This window comes from Notothenia rossii (assembly GCF_949606895.1).
Source record: "Notothenia rossii genome assembly, chromosome: 8".
Lineage (NCBI taxonomy): Eukaryota > Metazoa > Chordata > Actinopteri > Perciformes > Nototheniidae > Notothenia > Notothenia rossii.
Window position 1 is genome coordinate 2,634,586 of NC_136906.1, and position 27,067 is coordinate 2,661,652.

The following is a 27,067-nucleotide window of genomic DNA, read 5'->3' on the forward strand; positions in this document are numbered from 1 at the left end:
AACACCAACACACTAATCCACTTCGCCACAGCCTCCAACAGCCTGTCTCTGACCTGCTGATTCTCTGTCTGTTACTTTAGATGAAAATAAGGAGCCCCTCCCCACGCCCCTCTGAGAGACATTTGGTTACAAAGAACACAATGGAGCTCTAGGAGGAGATTCATGTGATAAGGTGGGGGGGGGGTAGAAGAGACATGAAGAAGAGGGGACACATGTTGATGTAGGAGAGACATGAAGAAGAGGGGACACATGTTGATGTAGAAGAGACATGAAGAAGAGGGGACACATGTTTATGTAGAAGAGACATGAAGAAGAGGGGACACATGTTGATGTAGAAGAGACATGAAGAAGAGGGGACACATGTTGATGTATTAGAGACATGGAGAAGAGGGGACACATGTTGATGTAGAAGAGACATGAAGAAGAGGGGACACATTTTGATGTAGAAGAGACATGAAGAAGAGGATTTTGCATACTAGGAGTTTAATTTGTATGGTATATGTCTCCGTATTGTAATACAGAGACATATCCCATACAAATTAAAGTACATTAGTTGGACATTAAGCACTTTCATTTGTATGTACAGGTATGTGTATTGTACAACAGTGTACAATACACATACATGTACATACAAATTAAAGTACATCAATTGGACATGAACGAATAAATCACTTGACAAGGCAGGAACAGTGTTTAAAATGCGGGGAATAGTGCATCAAAGGACGGACTAAAGACCTCCAGCATGTGTCCCTAACATGGGCACTTAGGTTATTTCCATCCTCCAGGAAAGAGACCGGGAAAAGCACCTCTCTTTGGCGGCTCCAAGACCCCCAAAGCACAGACTAAAGACCTCCAGCATTTTTCCCTAACCCAAGACCCCTAAAGGACGGAATAAAGACCTCCAGCATGTGTCCCTAACCCTAACCCTAGGGTTAACCTTGCACACCGTGAGTGCCCGGGTACCTGAACTCCCCCACTGACTAAACCCAGATATTCACACCCGCCAGAACCTCGTGGATTTTGTGGTGCTTTACTGTCCGCCCCTCGGCATCCAACTGCGGCCTTCTTATTGGCATCACCACTCCTTCAGTGGAGGGTGGACTGGGGACACCCGGGACTGGGCAGTGCCCCGGGTAGAAGGAACCGGGTCAAACGGCCCAAAACTGAAGAAAAAATCAAACAAATGGGATCCGGGCCAAAAGGGTGAAAAATTCTGTATGAATGGGCGTGAATGGGTGAATGACATGTAAAGCGCTTTGAGGGGTATAAATAGTCCATTTACCATTTGCAGCTAGGGCTCGGGTGCCATGTGGACTGGGGTGAATTCCATCCCGGTCCAGAAGAGATTTAAATGATCAATGAATACCAAGTTGTGGGCGGAGCCAGTGTTGTAGTCAAGTCACCAAGTCACTCTTGAGTCCGTACTTTTCGAGTCCGAGTCACCTAGGGAGAGTCGGAGTCGAGTCCAAGTCCGAGTCCGAGTCCAAGTCCGAGTTACCCAAGGAGTTTCCGGTTCGAGTCCGAGTCATCATTAACTGTGTTTGAGTCCGAGTCCAAGCCTGAATCACCCAATAAGAGTCCAAATCAAGTCCGAGTCACAAATCTTCATGTATTAATCTTAGTGGATACATTTGTTGAAATGTAGCTGCTCCTCTACATTACTTTTATCCTGTCATGTTTTACTAATTTGTCTATTGAACTGCTGTGAAGTGGGTTTGGCTACAATTCTTGTATAAAAGGTGCTATAAAAATATAAAGCTTTTTTTTATTATTATTATTATTATTATTTATTTTTGTATATGTCTATACTATATTTAAAATGAGTTGCTTTTCAGATAAGTGATTATACTTGTATGCCAATATTTTCTTATGGTAAAGCTTTCGTTTTGCACTTTTATTTTGATAGTAATAAGATCGGGACTCTTATTTTGAAGGAACATTTTCCGGAAGTCAATGGACAACGGAGCAGTGTAAACACACATGGTGACGAAAAAATACTAAATAGTTACATTGGGTTTTCTTTTTAGCACCTGGCTGATAAGGGCACAAGCTCTTACTTGGTAATGATTGTATAAAAGCAAGGGTGTGAAATAAACAGATACCATCAGTTGGAGAGTCTGACCATCATTCAGCCGGGGACGCTACAATTATTATAGTGAATGTTTAAATTATATCAATAAAGATTAAGCCCCAGAAAGCACATGGCTACTTAGCATGCAAAATGACGACATTCTGCATGTTAAGTAGCCTGTGTAATCAAATGAAATAGATTGACTAGATGTGCATCCTGCGTTCAGAGTCAGGCTGACTGCCAGGGAGGTTTCCATGAAATGAGCTTTGCTGGATAAAGGTGGAAAGAGAAACACAGTGAGAGGAATGAAGTTGTAGAATCAGAGCCAATTTAGAACTATTATAAAACTATTTAAATAATTAATAAAAACTGACTGCACTGATTTAGCGTAAATGCAAGAACCTTCACTCTCCAGGAGTTACAGACTTTATAAGAACATCCCATTGCTTTGTTCTCTTTTAAAATGTGAGTGATTGCTATAATGCTAATCCTTCTGATGTTTGCCCTTATGTGAGAATGCTGTTCATTGACTCAAGCAAACCACTAAATATTAAACTCATTGTGAGAGTCATTGTCCAAGTTACTCTGGATCAGAGTTCGCGTTATCCGAATATTTTCCGTCTATTACGGATGTTTTTTAACAATGAAGGAAAAATCTGAAAGCCGTCAAAGTATCCCCGCAGCGTAGCTCCGGTATTATGCCGTGTTATGCATGCCCGCCCAAAAGGGAAATTATATAGTTTCCAAACCTAACTTTGCCGAACAGATCAACAAAAGTATTTGCTTTATGCTGTGCGGCGTGTGCGAGGTGCTGTGGGCATGCATAACACGGCGCTAACAGTTCACGAGCGAGCGTCCACACCCCCGTTGACGATTCATATTGTCTTTATCTTCAGTAGAAACTGATATCCATTCCCTATAAAAGATCTCTTTGTTGCGACAAGTCCTCCAACTCATACGACCAAATATGTTGTTTGTTCAAGCGCTTAATACGTTCTATAATTACGTTTTAAAGTTTTCGCCCTCTAGTGCTCCCGTTGAATGCTAACGTTACAGATGGTCGTTTATTCACAAATAATCCTCTCTGTAAAATCCTAAATGTGGAATAGTTTGTCCATTAAAACGCTTTTTGATTAGATTTCTAGCGAGATGTATATTGTACTTTCAGAATCCACGTCCAGTCGATATGTAGGATCTATAGTTTGATAGATATTACGAAGATGATTTGAGGTATGCGGAAGCCTCCATGTAAAGTTACGGGTTGAAAACAGTATTTCCGGTCTCAACGTTTTCAAAATAAAACCAATGATCAAATGATTTAGCAGTGATATCTTCAGTACTCATCAACTGAAAAACATCAGTTTATCAGTTAATTATTCAACATTTATTGGTTTAAATTGTGTCCAATGCTTTTGTGTTTTTCCCACAGGTTTTTCTCTTTCGATTCTGAGAGACACCTTTCTTTTTTCAGAGGTTTTGATAGGCTAAAACATCGATTGTTTTAGCCGCAATGCATGTTGGGAGATGGTGTTTATATGATATGAAATCAGAAAAACATTTTTTTTAAATAAAATAATACTTTATTCCGAGTGTTCTTGCTTTTCTCTTTGGAAGTCATCACTTAATGGCATTGTAATACACGGTTCAGCTGCATTACATTTTACATATCTGCCGTACATATTTATTTATAGAGTCCTGATCAGAAAACCTTTTGACAAACTGTAAGAAATGCCGCCAAAACTGAATAGGTGACGTGCATCATAAATATATCAGCAATTAAACAACATCTTCCATTTCTTTTCACACAATACGTCTCTTAGCAGTATCAACACTAATTCAGCTGACTTTTATATTTGATCCAATTGGTAGATAGGCTGTATTTACACCATAACGGTGCACAGCTGATAGAAAGGGATTTTTTTTGTAGTTTTTAAAGATATTATTTACTGAACTACGTTTCCAACTCCTCATGCAGTTGACTGTTACAGGTCTATACAGGTTCATGATACAACGCATAAGCTTCAAATCGAGAGACTGAAACTGTATTTTCCTTTACCGTTCTGTTTTAATTTCACAATAAAGTTAATAGTCATATTAAGTTTGATATTATTATGTTTTATTAACTACACCATTGGTTTTTTAACCCGCGCCGCCTAGTGGTTAATTTACGTTATTGAATTTTGTTGTTGAATACGTTTTATTTGATGAAAACATTTAAATATTAAGAGTAGCCTACATACAAAATTGGGGGAAAGTAGAAGGCATGATAGAAATATAGAATCTAAAATATCAAGAAGATACTGTAGTGATCTCTACATTAAAACAGTTTAGTGCAGGACGTCCAAAGATATTAACAGGAGGATGTGCAAAACAGACAAACTACTAAGGCTTTATTCAAACATTAAAGAATACTTTAAGTTAAGGTCTTCTTTTGAATAAGAACAACACGTTGGGGTTATCCACAGATAAATATGAAGTCTGACAAAGTACTTAACGTCCAATATATTGCATAGTTTATTTTGGCACTTGACAATCACCTTCCCTGAATTTGACTCAGGTCTGCCGTGGTTTGACGCTCAGCGTAACCTTGTCGCACTGCCACTCCAACATCCAATCACTGGGCTTGATGACTAATCACGGGGTTTGTAAAGCAAGGCGGATGTTGTAGTCCCAAACGATAGATGGGGATTCTGGGTAGTGTAGTGTCTTCGGAAACTGTAGTGTCTAAACTCCGAAAAAACTATTTGTTTCTCTGAATCGAAGGTTAAAAACACAAAAGCATTGTACACAATTTAAACCAATCAATATTGTGTAATTAACAAGGATGAACTGATGTCTTTTAGTGGATGAGTAATGCAGATATCACTGTGTAATCATTTGACAGTGAGGGGGATATATCCGGTTTTATTATGAAAACTTCAAGACCGGAAAAACTGTTTTCACCCACGCTAACTTTACATGGAAGCTGCACACACGTTATCCTGACGAGACCTCAGATCATCTTCATAAATATCTATAGATGCTACACATCCACTGGACGTGGATTCTAAGAGTACAATATATACTTCTCGACAGAAATCTAATCAAAAAGCATTTTAATGGCCAAACTATTCCACAATTTAGGATTTTCCAGAGAGGGTTATTTGTGAATAAACGACCCTCCGGAGCGTTTGCAATCAACGGGAGCATGTTGTTTCTTACACGACCACTAGAGGTGCTACACTTTAAAACGTGTCTCTGGGTCGTATTTATTTTTGAATAAACGTCCCTCCTGAGCGTTTGCAATGAACGGGCAGGGAGCATGTTGTTTCTTACACGACCACTAGAGCACCTCTAGTGGTCGTGTAAAAAACAACATACACTTTAAAACGTGTCTCTGGGTTGTAATAAGGGCTTGAACAATCGGCCTACCAATGGTCGTTTTTTGTAGGAGGGCAGGCTGCTTGGTTAATGCTCACAATCATCATATTTCATTTACCTCACCTTTTATAAACACTACAATAAGACACTTCACTTTCCTGTTTCAAAAAGACGAGTTTTCAATGAAATCATTTGGTAGTTATTTTTTTTATTCTTATTCAATGCTGCATGGGTTCCAGAAATACTCCAATTGAATAATCCTAATTCGGATTCAGACTCAAGGTTGGCTTTTTTGGGGGAGGTTTCTGGCGGCTCATCTGAATCCGTTTTTGTCCGGTTTTTTATGACTCCGGCTCCTACGGCGTATCCGCCGTGTCCGCCGTGTCCACCGTGTCCTCCGCCTCCGGCGCCTCTGGCGCGTCCGGCGCCTCTGGCGCGTCCGGCGCCTCTGGCTCTGGCTCCACCTGCAGCTTCAGCCTCACCTCCACAGGGAAATGGTCACTGACCTTCTTTGCCTGAGAGAAACAGGAACTTTTTTTTTTAGGAACTCAATTTCAATGTGTTGTTATTCCAACTTGGCATACAGAACAAAGTCTCAGTTAAACTTCTAACAGGTGGTTTCTTTGCACAAGATGTTTTTTTAGACCGTCAACTCAACAGTTCCAAAAAAAATTAAAAAAGTATCAAGCATTACTTTATCGAGTAATCAAGTAATCTAGTTCCTGACTGTAGTGACTACTCCTGTCAACTCTCACATCTCTGCACGCCTAATAATTTCATCTGTTATCAGCTCAATATAACGACTCGCTCATCCACCGTGACATTAGACGTCAGAGCAAAGGAAACGTCTTGAAATTGCTGTTTTGTGTTCGTTGAATTATCCATGGCTCACATGGAATGATCATTAAGGTCTGATGCAATTTCAAAATGTCAAATATTTCCATTGATCAAATTCTGATCTTCTCTGAAATAATATGCAGTCATGCTTTATTTTAGTTACGTACACTTAGGCTGAATGACTTTAGTTAAATAAGTGAGATTCTAAATATGGCTCACATGGAGGGATTTGAGGTGTCTGCCATAGCCAGATACTGTCTGTGGTTTCTACATTTATAACCTGTCTAGACATTTTAAAATAAAATAAAAATGTACTCTTGAGAATTACGCGGCCTATCCACGTCAATGCATCGAGTAAATGCTTCACATGTACTGACTTCTGACCATTTCAATGTGTGTTGTTTCAATGAAATGCGTCACTCAAGCAAGATTTGCTGGCGAGGAGGATGTCGTGAGACAGCGTCACGCAAATTTGAAGATCGAGATGAGAAAAACTTCGCTACAAATTTGCGTCTTTCCGCGTCTTATGAATTTACTCTGCATGTAATCGTGATGTGGTCCAGTGTGAACGTACCTTATCCCTCAGATCATATTCCTCCCTGAAGTTAAAGACCTTAGCGCTGCCCGGCACCACTCCCTTCTCCATTTCAGTGGTGACGACAATCCTGCGGAAACAGGAAGAGAGGCGGGATTAAGAGTGTGTGTGTGCATGCAAGTGTCTTCCTGATTATCTATTTGTGTTCACCTGTCGTAAGTGTTGGAAGACTTTTCTGCTAGTGTAGTATCGACGCCGTTGGCGATCAGCCAGTGGAAGTACTTGTTCTTGTCTAAGAGGCGGATTTTGTTTGAGTCTCCTGCTTTGACATGCTTGCCGTCTGCGTTGAAGTCTCCGAGCACCATGATGTTCTGCAGGCAGAGGGAAATGGCTCAAACTAATTATTTTAGAACTAGATCAGAATAATGTCATGGTAATGGACAATCTAAAAAACACAAATGTAAACGCCCCCTATCTAAATGTTGCTCTCTGTCGTCCACTCATTTTACACCAGATAAAACTGCTCTATGTCCGTCATGATGGAGAGGTCAATATTATATATGTGTGTGTGTGTGTGTGTGTGTGTGTGTGTGTGTGTGTGTGTGTGTGTGTGTGTGTGTGTGTGTGTGTGTGTGTGTGTGTGTGTGTGTGTGTGTGTGTTTCTACGGTTGTATGTCTTGCACGGGGTATTACATTGTTCTTCCACTTGAGTTTGGCCTTCTTCACCACGTCAACAAGGGCATCAATTTCTTTTACAGCGGACCCCGATTTGGTGTGAATGGGGATCAGAACAAATTCCTTCACAGCTGGAGACCGGGAGAGAGAGAGGAGTGAATGAAGAGAGACAATGACAACAGAAGAAATACCGCTAAAGTAAATGTACTTCATCAGATTCAACCACTAATACAAAAGTAGCACCAAAGCAAATGATAGAGTTTTTAAGTGTTGTTGGTGACGGACAGACCTCAGGATCTCCTCTCACACAAGTCTGGTGCTTAGTTCTCTAGAACAGTTAATCTACATTTCCAGTGAAAGAACAGAGTCTCTCCTCTAATACCGGTCTCTTTTGAGGAAAACTTGACGACGAAGGGCGGTCTGTTGAAGCCTTTGACAGTGTATTGGAAGCTGCCTTTCACGGACACCTTCTGATGCCTGCAGAGGAAAGATGGAACTCTTAATTTTGAAGACGTCTCCAAACAGTGGATCGAGTTCATGGACTCTTTCTCATGGTCACATATTTACACAACTCCTGGAGCATTTTCTATGCTGTTTACACTCTTTATCAAACACATCTTTTCTCTTTCTGCTGATCTGGGGAATTAACAAAGCAATCCATACAAAACATCATTTAACTGTTGCTGTTTTGTTTTTGCCCTTTTGTGTTTTACCTGTAGAGGAAGAGGTATCTCTCCTTATGGCTCAATAATTGGAGGATGCTGGAACCCAGGGGCAGGGGCTCACTGACGATGTAGCTGAACTGTTGAGAATCTCTGGGGAAACACACACACACACACACACACACACACACACACACACACACACACACACACACACACACACACACACACACACACACACACGCACGCACACACACACACACACACACACACACACACACACACACACACACACACACACACACACACACACACACACACACACACACACACACACACACACAACTTTTATATTGATTGATATTTCAATTCCAATATGAAAGGAAATATATTAATTGATGATAGTATGAAGTGTATCTGTATCAAGTCTATAGAATACTGTTTGTAGGCCAGGACTTCTCCACAATACTTCATTCAGATGTTTTCACTCGTTTTGCCAAATACTGAGATTACTGAGATTTGGATATTGCAGCAGTCAAGATAACATTTAGATGAATGAAGCAGCCCTCACAGTCTGCGTGTCTGTGTGTTACTGTGTTTGCTCTTCATAAGTCTTACTTGTTAACAAGCGCTTTGAGTCTTTTGGTTACGCTCAGATCTTTGTCTTGGAGCCCCTGGATCAGAATGATGTCATAGCGTTGGACAATCTGAAAAAAAATGTATTCTGATTGGTCAATTCTGACGGAAGTACTGAAGGGAACAGCAGAAGAAGACAGACAGGAAGTAAACACTAAAAGGAACAGCAGAAGAAGACAGACAGGAAGTAAACACTAAAGGGAACAGCAGAAGAAGACAGACAGGAAGTAAGCACTGAAGGGAACAGCAGAAGAAGACTGACAGGAACTAAACACTGAAGTGAACAGCAGAAGAAGACAGACAGGAAGTGAACACTAAAGGGAACAGGCAGAAGAAGACAGACAGGAAGTAAACACTGAAGGGAACAGCAGAAGAAGACAGACAGGAAGTAAACACTGAAAGGAACAGCAGAAGAAGACAGACAGGAAGTAAACACTAAAGGGAACAGCAGAAGAAGACAGACAGGAAGTAAACACTAAAGGGAACAGCAGAAGAAGACAGACAGGAAGTGAACACTAAAGGGAACAGCAGAAGAAGACAGACAGGAAGTGAACACTAAAGGGAACAGCAGAAGAAGACAGACAGAAGTCTAGTAAACGCTGCGCATGTGATGTCAAGTTGCTGGAGATGTTTCTTCATGTGTTTTTATATCTGCATCCTTTCTGAAGCTGCAGCGTGTTTCTCCTGATGGAAGAGTTTGGGGCCGTAGCAGCACGTTTACACCTGCTGGCCACCGTAGCTGTTTAGTGCTGCACTTCAGCATTATGTTTAAAATGACCATTACCTCACAAAACAATTATTGATTTCCAAGAAAAAGAAACTTAAACAGGAAGTGGGTTACTATGTTTCACTTGCCAGGATACAGTCAAAACAACGAAGAACAAATAAATATTGGATACCAAGTTGAGTTTCAGACCTCTTTGATGGTGTCCATCACAACCTTGTCCTTGGATTTCTTGGTTCCAAAGCTTTCGATGTTGAAGGCTCCAATCAGCAGACAGGAGGTCACATGCAGCAGGGCCAAGAAGAGACCCAGAGCACAAAGCAGACGCATCCTGGGACTAACAGAGACATATTTTTAAAATACTTGGTAATCAAATCAAAACTTTATTTATATTGCACTTTTCAAACACAAAGGTAACTCAAAGTGATTCGTTGTTTTTCCCACAATGTCTTCTTTGGGTCAAAATGCAGTTATTATATTAAGAATATTAAATATTTGTAATATTTGCTTTAACTGAGTGGTAATATCACGAAACAAAAATGAACTCCAACATATTGTAAGAGATTTCAGTCGTCTTAGGAGGACGGAGTAGTGGTGTCAGCCTTCTTACTGAGTGTGTCCAACACTGTTAAACAAATACTTTCACTTACACACTTTCATTGCTTAAGGAGAATATATTCAGTGTTGTAAAGTAACTAAGTAGATTTACTCAAAGACTGTACTTAAGTACAATTTTCCAGTTTATGCTACTCTGTACTTCTACTCCACCACAGAGGTAACTGTTGTACTTCTACTCCACTACATGTATTTAATCTCTTTAGTTACTTCACAGATGTGGATGAATGGTGTGAAATATAATCAAGTGTTAAATCAGACTTTAGTTCCACCTGGAGTAAATCCACCAGCTACCCTGCAGTATACAAAGTCATTCAAACTAGCTGCACCTTTACCAGCTTTGAGAACACTCTCATGATCAATCATTATAAAACATATCATATCTATTATTCTGAAATGGACCAATCTGCACAATGACTACTTTTACTGTCTCTACTTTCACTATATTTTGATGATAATACTTTTCTACTTTTACTTGAGGAACATTTTGAATGCAGGACTTTTACTGTTACAGAGTATTCCTACACTCTGGTACTTCTACTTTTACTCAAGTACAAGATCTGAGTACTTCTACTTTTACTCAAGTACAAGATCTGAGTACTTCTACTTTTACTCAAGAACAAGATCTGAGTACTTCTACTTTTACTCAAGTACAAGATCTGAGTACTTCTACTTTTACTCAAGTACAAGATCTGAGTATTTCTACTTTTACTGAAGTACAAGATCTGAGTACTTATACTTTTACTGAAGTACAAGATCTGAGTACTTCTACTTTTACTGAAGTACAAGATCTGAGTACTTATACTTTTACTGAAGTACAAGATCTGAGTACTTCTACTTTTACTCAAGTACAAGATCTGAGTACTAGTAGATGTTGAAACTCAAAGTTTATTTTAAATTATATTAAGGATTAGTGTTTTATATCATGGCCTGTTCTCTATTCTTCCTAGTAGGTGGCGACAAAAAGCACGTTTTATCCCCAGGAAGGAAACGCCTTATGTCATCACGCAGCAGCCACAACCCGGAAGTAAACACCCAGCTGTTATCTTGAAGCTAGTTTTTATCAGCACATGTAGCATCGGCAGATATAATGAAACAGCGGGGAATAAAGCGGTGTTTTATCATGCTGGTTCCGGAGTAGAGACTGAGTCGACAGAGGCTTCGGGAGATTTCATTCTCCTTCACTTTCCTCCGGTCCGAGAGCTGAAACAAGGTACGTGTTAGCTTAGCATCACGAGCTAACGGTGGCTAACGAACTGTTGTTGTTGTAAATATCAGATATAATACTTCACTGTCAGTTATAATGTGGGACTGAGGGAGTAGGGTTTCATAAGAGTCGAGTCGCCCGGTTGCTAAATAGATACTTTATTAATCCCAAATATGGCAGCAGTGTGTTTCAAGTATTTACAAATCCACTATCATGCAGGATCTAAATACACAATATTAAGAACATACGGAATGAAGTGAATACATTATACCTCTTCGAGTCTGTTATCACCAAGTAGGTTTTTACTCATACGAGACCTTTGTTTTGCTATAAATGGGGCAAACAAAGACACTGGAAGAAGAACACATTAAACAATAGGACTTTAGTATAAAAGCAATTTTATCCAGTTTTTTTTGGGTTTTTTCGAACTTCTAAAACGTGTTATTCGATGACATAGAGTTTTACTTACGGAAAGCTACATCTCTCAAAGATCCCTCTTACTATTCTTTTTTTTATTATTATTGCTTGCCTTTTTTACCTGCTATGCACCTGTTGCTGTAATAATGTTAGTTTATTACTAAGAAAGGAATTCAGATTAATATAAAAGCTATAAGAGAATATATATATATAATATATATATCCTTTTTTGTAATACTTTTTTTGTCATAATATAGTACAGGTAGAAGAAACGATACGGTTTCTCTGCAATTGACCCATCCTAGTGTTAGGAGCAGTGGGCTGCCTGCCATTATGTACGGTGCCTTGCTCAGGGACACCTCGGTAGCACTTGGCCTTGCCGGGAACTGGTGACCTTCCAGTTGCCAAGCCAAGTCCCAATGGACTTCGCTACCACCGTCTCATATAAGACAATATTTACACAAAATATAATAATGTGAGATACTGAGTACAAATACAAGGTTGGCCTGGTTTCTGATTAGCTGTTGTTTTATATAGTTGATGGAACATCTTGTTGATTTAGTAAAAGGTGTAAACAGCGGATAAATACAAGGAGACATTTGTGAGTTCATTTTAAATGTAACCCAATATCAATGACTCTGTGTCTTTTTGTTAGATATTGTTTTTATGTGCATTGTAACAGAAGAGGATTACAAGGGATGTGGGCAAAAGTTAATTTTTTTTTTTTTTAAATTCAATCAATCAATCAATCATTCTGACTTGTTTCTCACAATTCTGATCCTTTTTATTTATAAAAAACCCTCAGAATTCAAACTTTAATCTTTTTTTTGGATGTGTACTTATTTGTAGTGCTGGGCGGTTAACCGTTTGTTACAGAATACTCGTGACCTATATACCGTATAATATTAACTTTTCATAAACCGCTCGAGTGGTGCGGCAGTAAAATGAGTCCCCAGGCCTTTCTGACCGGACAACCATCCCATAATTATTCTCCGTAAAAACAAAGCTGTCTCTGCCGTCTCTCTCTGTCTAACCAAAATACAGATTTTCTCCTAAAATGTTAACGTGAGTACTTCTACTTTTACACAAGTACAAGATCTAAGTACTTCTACTTTTACACAAGTACAAGATCTGAGTACTTCTACTTTTACTCAAGAACAAGATCAGAGTACTTCTACTTTTACTCAAGTACAACATCAGAGTACTTCTACTTTTACTCAAGTACAAGATCTGAGTACTTCTACTTTTACTCAAGTACAAGATCTGAGTACTTCTACTTTTACTCAAGTACAACATCAGAGTACTTCTACTTTTACTCAAGTACAAGATCAGAGTACTTCTACTTTTACTCAAGTACAAGGCCTGAGTACTTCTACTTTTACTCAAGTACAAGACCTGAGTGATTCTACTTTTACTCAAGTACAAGATCTGAGTACTTCTACTTTTACTCAAGTACAAGACCTGAGTGATTCTACTTTTACTCAAGTACAAGATCTGAGTACTTCTACTTTTACTCAAGTACAAGGCCTGAGTACTTCTACTTTTACTCAAGTACAAGATCTGAGTTCTTCTACTTTTACTCAAGTACAAGACCTGAGTGATTCTACTTTTACTCAAGTACAAGATCTGAGTACTTCTACTTTTACTCAAGTACAAGGCCTGAGTACTTCTACTTTTACTCAAGTACAAGATCTGAGTTCTTCTACTTTTACTCAAGTACAAGACCTGAGTGATTCTACTTTTACTCAAGTACAAGATCTGAGTACTTCTACTTTTACTCAAGTACAAGACCTGAGTGATTCTACTTTTACTCAAGTACAAGATCTGAGTACTTCTACTTTTACTCAAGTACAAGGCCTGAGTACTTCTACTTTTACTCAAGTACAAGATCTGAGTTCTTCTACTTTTACTCAAGTACAAGACCTGAGTGATTCTACTTTTACTCAAGTACAAGATCTGAGTACTTCTACTTTTACTCAAGTACAAGGCCTGAGTACTTCTACTTTTACTCAAGTACAAGGCCTGAGTACTTCTACTTTTACTCAAGTACAAGACCTGAGTACTTCTCCCACCTCTGAATATGTCTGTAAACCAAAAGGTACTCACGTTGAAGTGTCTTGAGTGTGATATCAGCTCAGCTCACAGATCCTCCAATGCTTTGTCGTAAAGGTCTGGATTTGGAAAGAGAGAAAGAGAGAGAGTAAAGATCCTGAACTCAATGTGGAGAAATTAAACGTCAAATGTTAAAGTGATTCAAGAAAGCAATATTTCTGTTCCTCAAAAACGGTAGAATGACTCCAGAAATGTGAGTATCAAGCAGAGCGTCAGAGACAGCTTTGTTTTACAGAGAATAATTATGGGATGGTCGTCCGGTCAGAAAGGTGAACCCTAACCCTAACCCAGTTCTGTTCAGCCTGATGTCTTAACGGTGTGTGTCCTGTCTGCCTCACCTGTGCTCCTGCAGGTGTGAATGAGTGACGCTGTGCCGCCCTCAGCTCTCAGTGAAGTCCAGCTACGCTTCCTCTGCCACGATGACATAGAGAATGTCAAGCTGCTCTGTGGGGACTGGTTCCCGATCGAGTAAGGATTTATACTCTCCGCTCGCCTGGAAGGGCTGGAGTTTGAAGCCTTTAATTAGATCTCCCTCCAACGTTTGTATATGCAAACGAACACGAGCGGTCCTCCTACGACACGTTACTATTTTATGAAGGCACTAAGATCCTTCATTTTCATACGTTCACCTGGTCATTATAAGCGCTCTGTGTGCTTTGATGAACCCATCGTTCATCAGAGATATCTCATGGTTAGAATGTACTACCATTATATTCTAACCAACACCTTGGCATTTGTTTAATAACTGCTTCCCTTACCTCTAGAAGTAGGAATCTTTTTCTCTTTATTCTCAAGTTCTAGGGTCAGTGGGTTCTTGCCAAAAACATGTAATCATTTATCTTATAGCTGTTTCCCAGAAACCACACGAAACATTACGAAAGATAAAACCATGGTTTGCTGCGTTCTCTCCAGCTTTCTGAAGTGACATTTAGTTTATACGTCTCTCCGTCCTGGGAGAGGGGGGTCCTCCTCTGCCGCTCTCTGAGGTTTCTAACATGTTTTAATAGTGACTCAGTCTGAGGCTGTCCACGCTGTAAATCCACCTGTTTTATAATTCATATGTAATAGATCCCCAACAGAGTGTGCAGGGGAAACACTTTTTAGCTACGGCTTTATTGGCAGTATTCATACAGAATGAACCAAAAGTACAATTTTAAAAACAATAATCTAATATTTTACTGCTTTTGGCGAATTAGGATTTTGAGTAATTACGTATTTTGCCATTCTTATTTAGTCAAAGTCAACTTTATTGTCAATCTTTCAGTTTGTGTACAGACAGAGAGGCCGGGCACGTTTATTTATACAGCAGCTTTCAACTCAAGGAAATTCAAAGTGCTTTACAAAAATGAAAAACATTAAGAACATGGCATTTAAAATCAGTCATTAAAAAGCAAAGTTAATAAAAATAAACATTAAAAGAAAAAGTAGATACAGTGCAGTCTAAGATGTGAATAGTTCAATTAAAAGCAGCGGCATAGAAAAGTCTTCAGCCTGGATCTAAAAGTAGTCAGGGTCTCAGCGGACCGGTGGGTTTCTGGGAGTTTGTTCCAGATATTTTGAAATATCCCTCACCAGATTCTCACATTCCTCTACCCAGGGCCGGCCCTTGGCACTGGCGAACTAGGCGGTCGCCTAGGGCGCCAGATGGAGGGGGGCTGCGCTGGGAGAAAGAAAAGAAAATAAATTCATTTTTTAAAAATTGTTATTCTGCCTAATTTTCTGCCCTTGATGTAATACATTTACATTAATAATTGAATAAAGTAAACAACCTTTGCACCCCGGGCCGGCAACATTTTGCATTTGCCCTGTACGATGGGCGCTGTAAGTGATGAAAGTGGGGGATGTTGATTTATCAGGCGCCCGCAGCTCACAGCCAAAGTGCGAGCGAGCCTCCGAGCGAGCGAGCGAGAGAGAGGGCGCCAATCGGTACCGCGGATATATGTTGGATTGAGTCTGATAACTACAGCTCAGTGAGGTGAAGGACTCAGAGTGTTTAGATAGTTCACTTTAGTCTAAGTAATCTCAGTGGGTCTCAAACGGTTTGGTCACATTTTATATAAACAAATATTTCCAAGGCACTCATTTATAATTATTAGGATAAATAACAACAGGTTTGAAATCATTTCAATGTATACTATAGGACAGTAAACCAAAAAATATAGTTTAAAACTGGAGATATTAAAAATATGCATGAATAAATAAATGTTAACTAGGTCAAATAAGATAACAAATAAAATTAGTTGTATCTATTTGTTATTGGCTATGGTAGGCACCAAATCATAATCTCGCCTAGGGCACCAACATTTCTAGGGCCGGCCATGCCTCTACCCCTAGTCTTCCTGTGGAATTAGAATAAATAATGACTGAACTTCTCCGTGTTTAGAGATCGAAATTCCGTTTCCCACAATCCCTCATACAGGGCCACACATAGAAAACCATACGAAGGGCTGGGCCCCTCACTAAAGGTGAGGTTTATCGCCTCCTAAGTTAAGTCAGCTAAATCGATTGAAATGTAGGTTAATTATTCGTATTACTTGAATCTACTTCAAGAAAAATAAGCAGCCTCCATCACAGCTCTCCAGAGGGTTTCATTAGAGGAAATATGAAGGGTGTATTTCAAGGTTGTTATGTAAATAAGTTGTTTGGCTTTTTTCTTATCACTTAGATTTGCTAGAACATATTTTCAAATGTAATTGACTGAATTGATTGTAAAGTGGGATTATTAACACATGAACACTACTGAGTAATATATGTTTACAGATGTATTTAAGAAGTACAATACAAGAGAAGTTCAGGTTTCATGTGTGGGCCGTATTCCATTATCCTTTAAGAATTAGCTGAGGGCCGATTCAAAGTGGGTCACGGCCGCATTTGGCCCCCGGGCCGTAGTTTGGACACCCCTTGCTAAGATAACTAAGATTTGTTGTCAACTTTAATTCACTGAATTTATTTGAACATTGGGATATTAACACTGACCTAACAACAACAAGGAATACTGTGTCATATATGTACATATATAAATGTAAGAAGTCAAGACCAGCAGAAGCTTCCCGTGTGGGCCACACTTCATTAAACTTTTAGAATGTGCTGCGGGCCGTAGTTTGGACCCCCCTGCTCTAATGCCTCTGTCTGTTGGCCCTCAGGTACCCAGACTCATGGTACCAGGACATCACCTCCAACAAGAAGTTCTTCTCCCTCGCGGCCACCTTCAGAGGAGGCATCGTGGGGATGATAGTGGCCGAGATCAAAGGCCGGACCAAAGTGCACAAAGAGGTACATCGCTGTTTTTCATTTGGATAAGACTTCATTCATCCAGAAGGAAATAGTTGTTACAGAAAAACATAAACACAGCAGCGTGACAATCAAACTGTACACTGACAGAGAAGAGCAATTAGATATCTACAGGACACTAGACGCTCACATCCTTCATGTAAATATTTAGTAGTGAAGAACCGTAGTGGCAGATACGTAACTACACGTTATTAATAATAATATTGCACATGTTTTATAGCAGAGTGTTTGTAATGATGGTAATGATATTTATATTGCACATAGTGTTGGTGTGGAATTTAACGCTGAGTAAGTAATTCCCACTTGTTGCCTTTTTTTAACTAAGAAATTGAGTTTAAACTGTTAATTTCACCATAAATGGGGAAAAAATACAATTAAAACTAATAATAATAATTCCTTACATTTAATATAGCGCTTTTCCTGATGATCAAAGCGCTGTACAAATACACATCACACACATATCATACATGCAACGGTCATGTACTGTGGACAATACCCACAGGTGCAAATTCAGGTGAAGTGTCTTCCAACGGCTTTACAGATTAAAACAATTACATCTACTGGAACGAAGCTGGTTTTGAATGTGTAACAGATTTAGGAGGTGAGCAATCAAACCAGGCGGAAAGAAACCAATCAAGGGTCTGAGTGTGCAGCCTTTAATAAAGTGGAACAGAATGTGTTTTCAGTGGGTAATTAGCTGAGCTGCATACGCCTGACTGAGCGTCCTTAGCACGGTGACAGAGTTTAGAAGAGGATGAAGAGACAGGACTACTTGATCTCTTTGAAATGAAGTGTGAGTCTTCTGATCGTACGTTCTCTCTGTAACTCTGATATTCAGCTGGAAAAGGACAAAGCAATGAGATGCTAGGAACACAATAAAATGTAATCTTCATGAACGGCTGGTACGAGTTGTTTGCCTTTCTCACTCGAGGCCATTGTTCTCGTAGCGCCCGATGTTTGAGACGATTTCCATACTAAGGAGGAGAATTTGCTTTTTTTAAGGCGGCTCTCCAGATAAAGAGTTTCAAAGTTCAACATAAGAGTAGTAAAATAATAAAAACAAAGTGTGTGTGTGTGTGTGTGTGTGTGTGTGTGTGTGTGTGTGTGTGTGTGTGTGTGTGTGTTAGGATGGAGATATCCTGGCCTCCAGCTTCCCGGTGGAAACACAGGTCGCCTACATCCTCAGCCTGGGAGTGGTCAAAGACTTCAGGAAACATGGCATAGGTACCACACACACACACACACACACACACACACACACACACACACACTCTGTGGTATACGAGGATACTCCATTGACGCACACACAATCATTTGACACAAAACCACTACACTAACCCCAACAGCGCCACTGGAATAGTGGAAATAAGAGCTCAGGATATTACCAACATGTGACCCTGGAAATGTAGAGTACCCCAAAGTGAAGCTCAGGGTTGTTTTTGATGCTGTGCTGCTCTGTGATTGGTCCAGGCTCCCTGCTGCTGGACAGCTTGAAGGAGCACATCTCCACCACAGCGCAGGACCACTGTAAGGCCATCTATCTGCACGTGCTCACCACCAACACCACGGCCATCCACTTCTACGAGAACCGGGACTTCCGGCAGCACCACTACCTGCCGTACTACTACTCCATCAGAGGCGTGCTCAAAGACGGCTTCACGTACGTGCTCTACATCAACGGGGGGCACCCGCCCTGGACCATATTATATCCTTTTGTGGAAGCATTAGCTGCTGTCACAGGCTCTGTGTATATCTGAGACCTGTGATATATTGATGAAGAACAGTAGAATAGGTAGGGATGTCCCGATCACCTTTTTTTGCTCCCGATCTGATTCCGATCATTTGATTTTGACAATCTGCCGATACCGATTTTTCCCGATCTTTAAGCAATGCATTAAGAGAATAAAATGGTAACAGATAACGGCTGGTCATCCAACGCGATGAATTCAGCTACCTTGGCTGTTATTCTTTTGGGCCTTTTCACTGTTCTGGGGCAGTTTCTCTTTCCTTTTAAAAGTCTCCGCCTTGCAAACATTGCATCTGGCTGTTGCACTGCCTTCACTTTCAATTTTATAACACTTCCAAACTCCTGACATTTTCTATGTCCTGACTCCCGAGTCACCAGCTGAACGTAGCCTCTCGTTAGCTTACTGCTACTATTAGACACTGCGCCCGCTCTGTTGCCAGATTTGAGGGAAATAAGCAACCAGGTGGAAACAAGCCCGAAAGAAGCAACACGTTGTGTAATTTATTAATTAATTAAACCAAAACTAAGGCCTCAGGATGACTTTAAGACGTGAACATGGTCATTTTTGTTTTGTAACATTGAATAAAATAATACAAATATTTTATAAAAAAAAAAAAAATTCCCGATCCCCGATTTTTTTTCTCCCGATTCCGATCTTTTGAAGATCACGTGATCGGCTCCGATCCCCGATCACGTAATCAGATCGGGACATCTCTAATAATAGGGGACCTTTAAACAAGTAAACACAATCAAATAAAAACATGCAACTTATAATACTGGAAATCTTAATACCAAAACAAAACCAAAAAGAACATGTTGAAACACAGGCAGTTTGAAGGCCTTTTTAAAGAGGCCCTATTCTGCTTCTCCTGTAGTGTGTTCTATAGGTTTCTGTGCATGTAAATGGTCTGCAGACCCCCGAGTCCCCTCCATCTGTTAAACCCTAACTGCCGGATGCTAACCTGCATACGTTAGGCAATTTGCACAATTACCATACATTGTGTTAATTAGCATTATAGCTTATATGTTTGCAATTGTAAAAAGAAATGTCCTAATCGATTTGGACGATATCTGAGTGGCTCTGGGGGTTATTGAAGATGCTCTATCCAAAGATGGCCTCTCTGTGGGCTCAGTTTGATTGCATTTAGGTTTGGAGGAGTTAGGGGATCATTTGGATTGGACAGATGGCCTATTGATTTGAAAAAGGATCGCCCACAGTAGAGGTTATAATGTTCATCTTGTTCTCTCTGTGTCCAATGGTCTCAACACTACTCAGCCCAGGGAGAGCACAGATATTGCACATGTTCTGGTTGAAACTGCCATTGATGTGTCAGTGATGGATTCAGCATCCTCCAATCAGTCCCAAAACACAGACATATGTATTTTAAAGCGATCACGCAGACGTATCAAGCGGTCAGACCGATCAGAGAAGTTGTGTTTCAACCTTAAATATACGACAAATCTCCTCTGGCTGGACGAGAACTCTCTGCTCCAGAGCTTCTCTTGATAACTGGACTTAAAGTCACACTGGACATTTTACATTCAGACTCAATCTAATATTGAATATTCCATTCCTCACATTCTTATGTATATATAATACCCTGCTCTATGTTTTGTTACAGTATATTTGTAATTCAACATTTTCTACTTTTTTAATGCCATTTTTTTTCAATTTGAGATTTTTGCATTTTGGATTGTTTATTTCTAGTCTTTTAATTTGTAATGTTCCATGCCAATTGTGGTGGAAACTTACCGAGACAAACCAGTAAATAATCACAAAATGGTGAGGAAATCCTTCCGTTATTCTGAGATGAAGATTCTTGGAGTCAGACGGTCTTTTAGTGATTTATTCTTGCGAGAAGGTAAATCATTACTGAGGTTCAAGCAGTGAAGTCAGAAGGTCTTATATCCACATTTTCACACTTAGAGTAGAAGAGGGGGGGCGGAGACGAACAAAAGATAATCATACTATATATAGGATTCTTTAAAACACGTCTGCTAGCAAATGGAGAAACATCATGTCTACTGTCCACAAGAGGACAAGACCACTAACCTTCAACACTGAATAGCTCTAACCCCATTTACCACTCAATTAGGATACTGTGAGAAATAGCTTGTTAAAGAACAGATGGTGAACTTTAAATGTTAGTTTGATACCATTTTCCATTACACGTCTTGTTTTGCTGCGGCATCGCAAAAAGTACCGTAATTTCCGGACTATAAGGCGCACCTGAATCTAAGCCGCAGCAGCTAAATTGAATGATGTGTACATATATAAGCCGCACTGGACTATAAGCCGCACTGGACTATAAGCCGCACTGGACTATAAGCCGCAGGTGTTTTCATGTTTCATTACCATATGTAAGGGTTCGTGCACAGAGGGGATTGTCGGGAAAGAGATGGCTGTTTGAGGAAGCTCCCATTTATTAACATTTCAACAAACAAGTTGCATATTTGCATAACGTATTCAAGTGTTAGCATTTAGTGCAATAGTAGCTACAGAACATGTGCTGTGTAAACTGTACTGTATCACATAGCGTTTCAGACACACACACTTTTCAACTTTCAAACTTAAACGGTGCGCTCCCAGCGCACGTACCGGCAGTGATCTACAGCAGTGGTTTTCAACCAGTGGTACGGGGACAAACTGTCTCGCTCTCGTAATGTCTGTCTGTCTTGCTCTCGTTCTGTCTCTCGTACCACTCTCGGTTCCACTTTTACTTTTGCGCGCTACCTGTCTCACTCTTTTCCGGCCTCCAGCTTTTCCTGCTGGAGCCCGCCGCTTAAAGGTGGGGGTCAGCGGACCGGCCATAGAGCCCATAGAATTAAAGGTGGTGGACTGTAACCTGTAAAACCCATAGATTTAGGAGGTCCCCTAGTGGCCGTTAGCTGTAACAATCCATAGATTAGCCGCACCGTTATATAAGCCGCAGGGTCGAAAAATGGGGAAAAAGGCGCGGCTTATAGTTTGAAAATTACGGTACATCTTATCTTATCTATTGAGATGATTACATTTTATTTCTACTCTCTTAATTTCTCTAATGTACAATGCCATGTGTTTTTACACTGAAAGTCCTTGTCATCCTCCTTAACCTCTGTCCACGGACTACATCCAGCACCTGGGCTCGGCGCTGGCCGGCCTGAGCCCCTGCTCCATCCCTCAGAGGCTCTTCAGGCAAGCCCAGGCTCTGCTGCGCTCGCTGCTGCCCTGGTCCAACATCGCCTCCAAGACCGGCATCCAGTACTCCAGAACCATGTGACCAGCAAGGTGGGGGACGCGCTTTCATACCGGCTTAATATTTAATATTCCATCCCTCACATACTTATATATATGATAACTTGCTTTATATCTTGTTATTGTTAAATTGTAAATTCAACTTGTATATTTTCTACTTTCTTGTTTATTTCTATTCTTTTCATTTTGACTGCCTTACTGCCTGACTGCAACACAAACGTTTCCCAAATCGGGATCAATAAAGCACTTCTTATCTTATCTCTTATCTTATATAGGGGGGAGGTTATTGTGGCCCTAGCTGCACTCAACTAAATCAGAATCAGGTTTATCACCAGGTAGGTTCACACGTACGAGGAATTTGACTTGGTGTCGTGGTGCAGACATAAAAGTGAAACAAGAATTAAAAACACAGATAGAAAACTTTTTTTTAAAAATCAACAAATTCTATCATTTTAGCCTTTTAGCCTTGACCGGCATCCAGTACTCCAGAACCATGAGACCAGCAAGGTGGGGGACACGCTTTCATACAGGGGGGAGGGTGTTGTGGCCTAGGTAGGGCGTCACTCAACTGAAGATCTTCCAACGATTAGTCGACTAATCGTTGCACGTTTAGAATCAGAATCAAGTTTATTTCCAGGTACGTTTACAAGATATATTTACACGTTTATGATATTCAAACTCAAAGGTGTTATTGCCTTATGAAATTCTTCTGACCGGAAGTTTTCCCTTGTACGATGTGAGGGTCTAAGGACAGAGGGTCTGAGGACAGAGGGTCTAAGGACAGAGGGTCTAAGGACAGAGGGTCTAAGCACAGAGGGTCTAAGGACAGAGAGTCTAAGGACAGAGGGTCTAAGCACAGAGGGTCTAAGCACAGAGGGTCTAAGCACAGAGGGTCTGAGGACAGAGGGTCTGAGGACAGAGGGTCTGAGGACAGAGAGTCTGAGGACAGAGGGTCTGAGGACAGAGGGTCTGAGGACAGAGGGTCTGAGGACAGAGGGTCTGAGGACAGAGAGTCTGAGGACAGAGGGTCTAAGGACAGAGAGACAAAGGGTCTAAGGACAGAGGGTCTAAGGACAGAGGGTCTAAGGACAGAGGGTCTAAGGACAAAGTCTGAGGACAGAGGGTCTGAGGACGGAGGGTCTGAGGACAGAGGGTCTGAGGACAGAGGGTGTCGTATTGTCATACTGATATTCTGTACAAACTGTGAAGTCCACTGAGACGAATGTAACATTTGTGATATTGGGCTCTATGAATAAACATTGATTGACATAAAAGTAAAACAAAAATTAAGATAGAAAACTATTTTTAATATGAGTATAATGTGGGGTGCAGGGGCAGATCTAGCTGCCTCCCCCCCCACTGTAGAGCCTTGCCCCCCCAGCTGCCCCCCTAACTTTTGTGTCCCTGAAACTGTACTTGTAGAAACAAACCTACACTTTGTCCACAGGCTTCTCAAGCAACGAAACAAGCAGTTCATTCATTCAAAGTGAATCATTTAAAATATCATCTTAGGCCCGTTAAAATCGCAGCTACGGCCCTGCATCAAACTGCGGAGTTCACACAGACCGGCTCACAGAGAGACCGAGCTGTCCCAGCACCTGGAGGGGGATCAGCTTCCCCTGGGAGCATTTCCCCTTCCACTAGTTTAGTTTTTACTAAAGACGAGAGCTTGAAACAAAATATTAATAAAACGCTGCCGTTTGAATCGATAGCGTTTAACAGACGGTCGCTGTTTGGGGCGTTACGTACAAAATACTACGCAGACAGCGCTAGCTTGGAGATCCATCACTTTATTAGCTAAACTATGCGGTAACATCAAGTCCACGTAAATTACACATCACAGCCATGAGGGCAGCTAAATTACACCATACATCCTTTACCGTCAAACTGGATCTGAACACAGCTGCCTGTGTGCGCTTGGAAAATACTTTCTGATGTTATATTTATGATATGCTACTTATTAGCTACATGGCGCTAACGCGTAAAGTTAGACAGCATTTGTACCGGAGCTTTTCACAAGTAGACTCTTGCAGGCCAGAGTAGCTGGAGTGAGTCAACAACACAAAGACATATCTGAGAAGAGATCAGGACGAAGAGGAAGAGAGAGATGAAGAGAGCAGGAGGGTCAGAGCAGGAGGAAGAGGAGGAGATGAAGAGACCAGGAGGGCCAGAGCAGGAGGAAGAGGAGGAGATGAAGACATTAGTGAAGAAGAAAACATGTATGTGAGGAAGATGAAGTGTCAGAGAGAGGGCCAGAGGCAGGGATCAGGAGGCAGAGGAGACTCCAGCTGGACCACATGGCATGTTCTTATTCTCCGTCCATGCAGTGACGCGTCCTAAAACCCGGAATTGAGTCAGCATTTTCACCACTTCCTGTTCCCTGGTCTCAGAGCCAATGGGATCTCTCCATAGGATTTAAGAAAATATCTGGAACTAAGGTGTGTGTTTGAGACACATTGAAGGGACGGATCACGTTTTGTTCTACATTAAATCCATCAGCAGTGACCCCACTAGTGATCTCTGAAGAGTGGACGTGTCTGAGAAACGATGGTTGTTACCAAGTGGCTGAATAGGACTACAGAAGTCGTGGAGGTCGTTGTACGTCATTACACCGAACACGTAAACACTCCTCTAAGTTAGTTTCTGTTCTGCTTGAAAGCAAGTCCCTGCCTCCTGCAGACTGTTCAAACAAACGCTTCAACTCCTTCCATCTAGAATCTGTGTGTTTGAAGATGGATCTGAAGTTGGCGTGACGTTGAAGCAGCGACTCGCCTGTAGTTCCTTTATAGCATAACGTTAGCATTTAGCTTCTGGACATTAGATTTATGATTAGAACATTCTAAAAGTAGACATGTGGAGATGATCCGGCTGAACAAAACGTGATCCGTCTCTTAGATGTGTTTCAACCACAGACCTTATTTCAGCTATTTTCCAAAACCCTATGGAGAAATCCCATTGGTTTTTGACGAAGGAACCGGAAGGAGTTTACTTCCGGGTTTGAGGACGCGTCACTGCGGTTCTCTATTCCATCACAGCAGCTCAATCTAGCAGCTCGTAGTATGGACACATATTGAAATGTGTTGCTGCACAGCTCACCTTTAGCTCTCTGAGAGATGGGTGATGTAATGTGTGTACTTGCTTTAAGAACACTTGTGTTAGGGCATGATTTAACAAAACATAGGTTTTATATACAGTATAAGATACCACGTACTGTCGGCCCTCCCATGCCACCCTGACATGACCTCTTGCCCCCCCATTTAAAATGTTCTAGAACCGCCACTGTGTGGGGGTAATATGAGTATAATGTGGGGGTAATGTGAGTATAATTTTGGGTTAATTAGGGTTTAATTAAAACATGTATACCCTAAGTGGGCAATGTATCTTTAAAAGTTTAAAAAGAGTCACATTTTGTGGGAAAAAGCAATGAAATCATCTTCTGAAATATGAACATGTTGTCTTGCCAGTAAAGGGTTTAATGATGTCTCAATCTCTCTTCTTGTGTTTGACAGGAGTGCACCTCATCAGTCTTCCCCTGAACACGCCGAGATGTACAAGCACACTCACATCCTCCATGATGCTAGGTTATTGTTCCAGAATCCAGATTGAAAACACGTTTGGGTGATTTAACGCTGACAGGCGGTGTGATCGGGAACTCTTTGAAATACTCTAATCTCCCGTATTTACTCCTCTATCCCTAAACTACAGTTACTGTGTGTACCCAGGTCGTACACACACACACACACACACACACACACACACACACACACACACACACACACACACACACACACACACACACACACACACACACACACACACACACACACACTCATCCTGTCCACCACTGTCACAGAGACTATGTATACTGTTTGTATATTATATATACTAAGATAATATATATATATATATAAAGTTCTGTCTGTTCTATGCTGTCGGTAGTTCAAACATCCCGTCTCCTTTTAGTCCTGAGTCAATTCCACTTTGTAAAATAGAGACTCGAACCCAGCGTGTGGATCTAGCTATGCTAACAAGCTAGTAGGGTAGAGTAAAGCTAATGATACGCAGGGAGCATCTTAGTAGAAATTGGATTCTTCTCGTTAAAAAAACAACCCGTTATCGTCTGATTAGTCTTACGGGAAAACACGATCAACACTCAAAGTCCTTCTACATGCTTTCCAAATGTTCCCCATGTGTAAATCAAACCAGAACGTGCTAGAGGAATCTGGTCTTCATTTTTAGAGGTTTTAAAACTGTCTGTCGGTTGCTGCTAATGTAAAAGAAATGTCTTTCTTTTTTGTTTGTCCGGATTTTAAATTAAAAGGCAGAGATGAGATTTTCACCTGGGCCCTCAGACGAGATTAGAAAGCAACGCTCACACACACACACACACACACACACCTTGCGTGCCAGCCAGCATGCACGCAGGTGTGTGTGTGCAAACAGGTAACGATTCCCCAACATGTGGACTTTGTAGTTTCTTAATTGTATCGCTTTCTGTTGCACCCGATGAGGCGAAATGGATTTTATACAGGACTGAGCACTGAAGAGGGTAACTGTGTGCATCGATTGATTGTTAGAGTTCGTGACTCAAAAGTAAATTCAGACTTTGTGTATGCAATAAACGTGTTTTATCTGATTGAAAGGTGTCCGACCCTGCTGTCTGATTATTTACATCATTATAACCTTTTGATTGTGATTCTTGTTTTCATTCACGATGTGACAAAGGGAGACTTTCCCGACATGTGATATTGCTCGTTCCTTAAAGGGGACCTATCATGCAAAACGCACTTTTGTACGTCTTTTCTACATGAACATGTGTCCCCGGTGTTCCAGGGAACTCACCAAGTGTCAGAAAACACAACCCTCTCTATTTTCCTCCATACCCAAATCTTAAAAAGGGGCTGCAACGGATCTGATACAGACTGATCCAGATTTGAACACTT

At 40.9% G+C, this 27,067-nt stretch overlaps 2 protein-coding genes across 4 annotated transcripts; one reads left to right on the forward strand and one right to left on the reverse strand.

Annotated features, from left to right (window-relative positions):
- Positions 1–5,619: 5,619 nt before the first annotated feature.
- LOC307014148 (deoxyribonuclease-1-like) lies at positions 5,620–14,331 on the reverse strand. The gene is made up of 10 exons (XM_079641905.1): positions 14,190–14,331; positions 13,846–13,910; positions 9,693–9,837; positions 8,759–8,847; positions 8,192–8,293; positions 7,861–7,955; positions 7,497–7,609; positions 7,014–7,174; positions 6,843–6,933; positions 5,620–5,946 (listed from the first exon to the last, which is right to left on the reverse strand). The coding sequence occupies exons 3-10, from the start codon at positions 9,828–9,830 to the stop codon at positions 5,788–5,790; spliced, it is 948 nt and encodes a 315-aa protein (XP_079498031.1). The 5' UTR covers positions 9,831–9,837; positions 13,846–13,910; positions 14,190–14,331; the 3' UTR covers positions 5,620–5,787.
- On the forward strand, positions 11,118–26,766 carry naa60 (N-alpha-acetyltransferase 60, NatF catalytic subunit). 3 transcript variants are annotated; one of them, XR_013801167.1, is made up of 7 exons: positions 14,202–14,319; positions 16,995–17,124; positions 18,270–18,366; positions 18,613–18,847; positions 21,993–22,157; positions 22,400–22,459; positions 25,634–26,766. XR_013801167.1 is itself a non-coding variant. In XM_079641907.1 (6 exons), the coding sequence occupies exons 2-5, from the start codon at positions 17,080–17,082 to the stop codon at positions 22,147–22,149; spliced, it is 534 nt and encodes a 177-aa protein (XP_079498033.1). In that variant the 5' UTR covers positions 11,118–11,328; positions 16,995–17,079; the 3' UTR covers positions 22,150–22,157; positions 25,634–26,766. The 3 variants fall into 3 exon arrangements, 2 of the variants coding, with proteins under 2 accessions (XP_079498033.1, XP_079498032.1); XM_079641907.1 differs by lacking the exons at positions 14,202–14,319; positions 22,400–22,459 and adding an exon at positions 11,118–11,328; XM_079641906.1 differs by lacking the exon at positions 22,400–22,459.
- The last annotated feature ends 301 nt before the right edge of the window (positions 26,767–27,067 follow it).

Excerpts from the sequence above, each read along its gene's own strand:
- LOC307014148 (XM_079641905.1), bottom strand. The coding sequence starts at position 9,830 with ATGCGTCTGCTTTGTGCTCTGGGTCTCTTCTTGGCCCTGCTGCATGTG. Across the intron at positions 8,848-9,692 it reads TGATGGACACCATCAAAGAG|ATTGTCCAACGCTATGACAT; the intron begins GTCTGAAACTCA and ends ATTTTTTTTCAG. Across the intron at positions 6,934-7,013 it reads TCTTCCAACACTTACGACAG|GATTGTCGTCACCACTGAAA; the intron begins GTGAACACAAAT and ends CTGTTTCCGCAG.
- naa60 (XM_079641906.1), top strand. The coding sequence starts at position 14,210 with ATGAGTGACGCTGTGCCGCCCTCAGCTCTCAGTGAAGTCCAGCTACGC. Across the intron at positions 14,320-16,994 it reads GGGGACTGGTTCCCGATCGA|GTACCCAGACTCATGGTACC; the intron begins GTAAGGATTTAT and ends GTTGGCCCTCAG. Across the intron at positions 18,848-21,992 it reads CACCCGCCCTGGACCATATT|GGACTACATCCAGCACCTGG; the intron begins ATATCCTTTTGT and ends ACCTCTGTCCAC.